The 5,942-nt window shown below is 37.9% G+C and overlaps 1 protein-coding gene across 1 annotated transcript in view; it reads left to right on the top strand.

Moving 5' to 3' along the window:
* LOC109924825 (lens fiber major intrinsic protein) overlaps positions 1-5,942 on the top strand; it is an 8,851-nt gene that overhangs the window by 2,166 nt on the left and 743 nt on the right. The window contains exons 2-3 of the mRNA XM_020524811.2: positions 4,265-4,429; positions 5,102-5,182. Of these exons, the coding sequence (XP_020380400.1) occupies positions 4,265-4,429; positions 5,102-5,182 (246 nt within the window). The remainder of the gene's footprint in view (positions 1-4,264; positions 4,430-5,101; positions 5,183-5,942) is intronic.

Raw genomic sequence — 5,942 nt, 5'->3', positions numbered from 1 at the left:
TTTATGTGTATCTGGTGAGGCATGTGAAGAAAACCGATCCCCTTCCCATCGCTTTAACTGACCTATTAAACCTCACCGGGAAGGAGTTGGGGGTGGAAGGTGAATTTTCACGGCAGGCGGTTTGAACAATCCAAATATCAGTTCAGAGTGAAGGTTCCAATCTCCCAATCTGGTATCAAGCCTAAAAAAAATTAGATATTTTCTAAGATTTGCAGAACGGATTCGGTGGGCTCTCCAGTTGCTGGTATTGCGATCGGAATAACTCGGGGGGAGAGGGGGGACAACTCAGGACGCTTCGGATACAGTAAAACCCCTTTTTGTCCAAACATTTGCAGTGCTACAGAGCAAGTGCATAAGCATTGCTTTCTCCAGGAAAACATCTACTGCTGGCAGCAGCCCCCTTTAGCATCCAGAATAAAGGCTGCAATCTAAATAATACCTGGTCAAGGTGAGCACGGGCAATGGCTGCAATTAAAGTCAGCATATTCAAATCGTGGACGCAAATGGTAAAAAAGTGACAACTCACTTGCAAATATTAGTGTATGTCTCAGTGGCAATGACGGCTCGTGTGATGTATAAAGCGAACAGATCCCAGGTTGATTGCTCTGCTGGTGACCAAGGCAATATTCCTTTCTCAACTAATAGTGCTAAAACCACAAGGAGCAAGGATAGATCACTAATCTCATTGGTGCATATGGAAACCTGCTGTACGCAAATGCGATCCAAACGTGCGCGAAACAGATTGGCTGCTGCTGATCGGATTGTTGCTATCGAGATCTTGCTGCGCACAAAAGGTCACGAAAAACAGATGAGACTGATCATTGGTGGGGCTGTTGTTCATGGGATCTTATGCGCAAACGTCACTAAAGCAGACAAGAGTGGTCAGTTGTGAGATTATTATTCTTGGGATCCTGCCATGCGCAAACATCACGAAAGCAGACAGTGATCATTACTGGGATTGTTTTGTGGGAGCTTGCTGTGCGCAAACGTCACTAAAACAGACTAGCTGCATTGCCGATGCTTTTTGTTTGTACTGATCAGGACAAACCTACGGGACAGTTTATGCTGCTGGGCAGGGGAGTGCCTATTTTGTTGTATCCTTGATGGGATTGTTGTTCATGGGATTTTGTTGTGCACAAAGATTCACTAAAACAGACGAGAGTGGTCATTAATGGGGTTTTTTAATGGAATCCAGTTGTGTGGAAAACATCAAAGCAAATTAAATAGTCACCGACCTGACTTTTGATCTGTAGGATCTTGCTATGCGCAAAACCAGTCAGTCCGTAATCGAATTTCTGCTTGCGGGACCTTGCTGGACGCAATAAGCCACTAAAGCAATCTAGTTGGGCAGTGATCTCATTGCTGTTCCTGCGTACGTAGGATCTCATTTTTTACGGAATCCTTCTGCGCGCAAAACACCAAAGCAATCGAACTACTGATTGCTCCGATTGTTGACTTTGGGTTCTTGCACTGTACAAATCATCACCAAAATTTATTAAGTCATCACTGATCGGAGTCCTGTTGGCAGGGTTTTACTGTGCACTGGGCTAGCTGGGCATCGGTCTTATTGCTGTTTGTGGAATCTTGCTGTGCGCTAAAAATAAATTCACTGGTAATTGATCATATTTCTGTATAAGGTTTTGATGTATATAAGTGTTTCTGCATTTGCCGATGTATTAAGTCAATTGACTTCAGAATAGTTTGTAACATAAGAAACACTTTGACATGTAGCTGAAAGATACAAGGATATTACAAGTATCTTTTAACATAAGTAGTTCACACATCAAGTATTTTAGTTTCAACGTTTCAGTGGTATACCATCGGAATAAGTATTTAAGTTGTTCTTACGTTTTGATTTTGGTAAACCTAAGCTTAGAATATTTGGGGATTAAAATAGTAAATTGGCCAAAATCATTACAAATCATTCTTCAGTACCAGGAAAATTTGCTATAATTTTGCACCATCTCCATTTCCAGGATTCAGATGAATATTCAATACCCTTTCTTCAGCTGCCTACCTGTTTCAGAGCGAAAACCAATGGTGATCTCGACATCTGCGCTAAGAGCTGAACACATAATTAACCATAGGTGTGCTAATGATCAAGGCATAATCCAAGACAACTAGCCTGGCAAGGATTACATGTACTGCTGCACCAATTACTGGATGCAAAATCATTTGTCAGCTTGCCAGGGCTCAGTTGCACAGTTTAGCATTAGGCTGTATAGAAAGCAATGTATGCTCAATCGCTTGGACATGGACACTTCCCACAAGATCAGTAACTCAAATCCAATTCCCTCTCTCCCACCCCTCAAGGATCAAACACTTAGGTTAGCAATAAACTTATTAGTACCCTTACCAGATTTAATGACTATAAAGAGGATAATTCTTCAAAACACATGGCTCCATCTACTTGTTCTGGTGTTAAGTGGACAATAAGATTCCATGGCATTATTCAACTAGCAGTGATTCACCACGTTTTATTCAGCATTCTCCTTCAACCAACTCAACCCGAAAAGATTAACTGATCGTTCATCATCTTGTATGTACTTGCTTACAATATTAAGGACTGGATTTCGTGGTAGTTCATTGTATGTGAAACATTTTTTTGATATAAGGCATTAGGAAAATGAGAGTCTTCATTTTTATATATATTTTGATCACTTGGGATTTCCAATTCAACATGCCATGGATTCCTGCTATGTACTGGTTACTGTAGCAAATAATTTATTAGCATAAAGTATTTTACTGAGGAGTTGTCTGGTATCTCAGATGTGTACATCAGCCAAGAAAGCAGCATATTTACAACTGGGGTTGAGTCTCCTGTAAAAATGGTATAACATAGCTTATTGTGCATGTATCAATCAACAAATAACATAAATGTTACTGTTAATATACTGAAACAGTGTGCATATTCAACCTTTGATCGGCCTTCTTTTGAAAAAAAATGTTTTTTTGTTTCATTTCCTATTCTTACAATGTTATCTGTTGTAGAATACACAACACAACAAGGAGCGGTATGATTGAAATGCAAAATAATTGGAGTCATGATTGATGTTTGATATCAGTTGCAGAAAAATGTTAACCTCTTGCACGACTAGAAAACTGTGCAACCTTTTGTCAAAAGCATTTCGTAGTTTAAATGGTAAATGGATAGCAGGAAGTGACTAGGATTGCAGAGAGGGCTGGTATTAAAAAAAAGTTTTTAGATATTTGGTCAAATTTCACCATGATTGTGATTTAATTCTAGGATGATGTATGTCTCCTATATGCTAAAGTTTATGTAATACATTCTTCCAGTGTTAAGTTCACAGGCATAGATTTTTCTTACAGTTGTGGAAGATCATAATTCAACTCTCTTCATGATGGTAGGTTAAAGCATTACCTTTTAAATTATTTACCTCCCACCGCACCCCCTCCCTGGCACACACCTCGCAAAGCTTCCTTCTTTGAAATCATAACTAGCTAGTTACAGAACCATATATGAAACCAGCTTAGGTAGTTTCAGTCTACTTCCATATGAACTTAGTTCCTCAAGTCTGAATTATATGTGGTTTAGCACAAATTGCCATTCTCACTCCAAAGCCATGGAAAAGTAGTTCATGGAAAATGAAAACCTTACAACTGGTGTGATACAAGCTCTTTTGAGCTTGAAGACTAAAGCATACTATTAGGGTAAAGTAGAGGCAGTTTTGGTTTTACCCAACTGTTTGATGCTAATACTAATTCCAAAATTAGTTGCATTATCCATCCAGTACTGACATCCCTCAATTTGATAGACATGAAAATTCAATGTTAATTCACAGTTCAACAGACAGTTGCTTGCCCTTGTTCAGTGGATATTTGATTCACAAAGGAAGTAGGAATGTGATGTTATGGAGATTGGAAAAAATGTAATTTCAACTCCCATATTCAAATTATCCTCAATTGGATTATTTTACTAATTGATTGTTTGACTCTGAAGGAATGACACTTAATGAGCAACCATGACTAGTTCCGACTGAGTCACTTTTCTAAATTTGCACTCCTTTCTATCATTTAGCATTCATTAAAATGTTATAAGTGCCTGTGGTTTCAGTTAGTATTCAAACCCTAGAAATGGACTCACCCCAAATACACAAGGGAAAGGAGAAGGCTTTAAAATTTTATGGGTCTGTGCAGTTTATTGAATATTTTTGCTTGCTAACAAAATCAAAGACATCTGTAAATATTTTTCTGAATTACTTTCTAGTCTGTTATAATTTTCCATTTCTTTTTAATTCTTTAGCTGCACGCTGGAGTGGGTCTGGGCCAGGGTACAGCTGTGGAGATATTCCTTACTCTTCAGTTCGTTCTCTGTATTTTTGCCACAACAGACATTCGCAGAAATGGATTCATGGGCTCAGCAGCTATCATCATTGGTTTTTCTCTCACTGTGGGTCACTTTTTTGGGGTAAGTCTGCAACTTTCCACTTCAACTTTACAAAATAGAAAATTAATAGAAATGAAACTAGATAAACAAGATAATGAGCACTTTCCTAACTTACATACTATTGCTTGGTGTGGTACTAAGATATACAGACCAAGAAGATGCCCAGTATGTACTGAGTTAGCTTATCCTGGCCAGGACACAACTGAGGTACTAAAAATGACCAAAGTCCCCACTTACCTCTGGGCTAGGAAGGGGAGACAAATTGCCTGGGGCTCATGCTCTCAGTCATTATTCAGTAACTTATGCCAAAACGTACACGTATATGAACATCAAGCAAAGACAACTATCACACTCAGTTTGCTATTCAGGGCAATTTCAAATTGATTTTTTTTTTTTTTACTGTGCCAAATCAAATTTCAATTGTTTTAGTGCACTATGATAAAACTTTCAATATCAGACTTAAATGGATAGTTGGAAAAAAAAATCAAATTAGACTTCATGGTCCACTGGAAGAGTTCAGTTTGATAGGCAATTCATCTTTTCTCTTTACATACACTGTGTAGCACTAACTGTTGGAAATCAAAATGGAATTAAACTTGATCGATAAATGGAATACTAAGCTATAACTCGCATCTATCTTATGAATTGAAGTTTAAAAAATTTTGAAATTATGCTTATCTTCTTTTTATCCAGCTGTATTATACAGGATGTGGAATGAATCCAGCCCGTTCCTTTGCACCAGCCATACTTACTAGAAACTTTGGAAATCACTGGGTAAGAACAAACAAAATTCAGCTAAAATACAGTGGGATGCCGAACAAAGAACACTTAACTTGAGGCTGTTAATTTCTTCAATTGCTAGCCAGGTAACCACAACACACTAAGTTAGAAACCATAGAGATTTTTGTAACCCCAAGAACTTTGCAAAGTTGCCCATCATTTCAACTCATGACCAAGGATTCCTCAAATACAGGTCAACAAGGTTATTACAATGGGGACATGGTACTTATTTTATTTATCCTAGTACACATCTGATCTCATACTCAATTAGAGTCACACATGTAATTGCTTCAGTTTAGAAAATGCATCAATTCAGAAATTTCAGAAGTTCCAGTAAGTCTCTATGTACCAGCTTTGAGCTAGCTATTCTTCTAAATATTCTTTAAGCATATTCTTGATTCCCAAGTAACCTGAAAGACTACTTTAAAAAGGCAAAATGGCCTCCTCCATGGCTTTAAACTACGACAGAGGGATTTATGTTCTAATTAAAACGTGAAATTCTCCATAATTCAGCACAAATTGTCAGTATACATTATCTAAATTAGATTCTTAAAGACTGTCATGAGAAACAAAAGCATCTCTTTGGATCACTACAGGGTCTGATAGAAGGGTAACTTTATTTGTTTTATAATTTAAAAAATAAAAAAATTCTAAGCCAGTGAAAAAGATGGATTTTACTGAGAAACTGCAATGTTGCAACTTGCAATCTAGAAGCAAGAATAGGAAATGTGTGTGTGAGGGTGAGGGGGGGAGG

Source organism: Rhincodon typus, chromosome 41 (genome assembly GCF_021869965.1).
Source record: "Rhincodon typus isolate 14 chromosome 41, sRhiTyp1.1, whole genome shotgun sequence".
Lineage (NCBI taxonomy): Eukaryota > Metazoa > Chordata > Chondrichthyes > Orectolobiformes > Rhincodontidae > Rhincodon > Rhincodon typus.
Note: the sequence above shows the minus strand (reverse complement) of the source record. Positions and strands in the feature narration are given on the sequence as shown.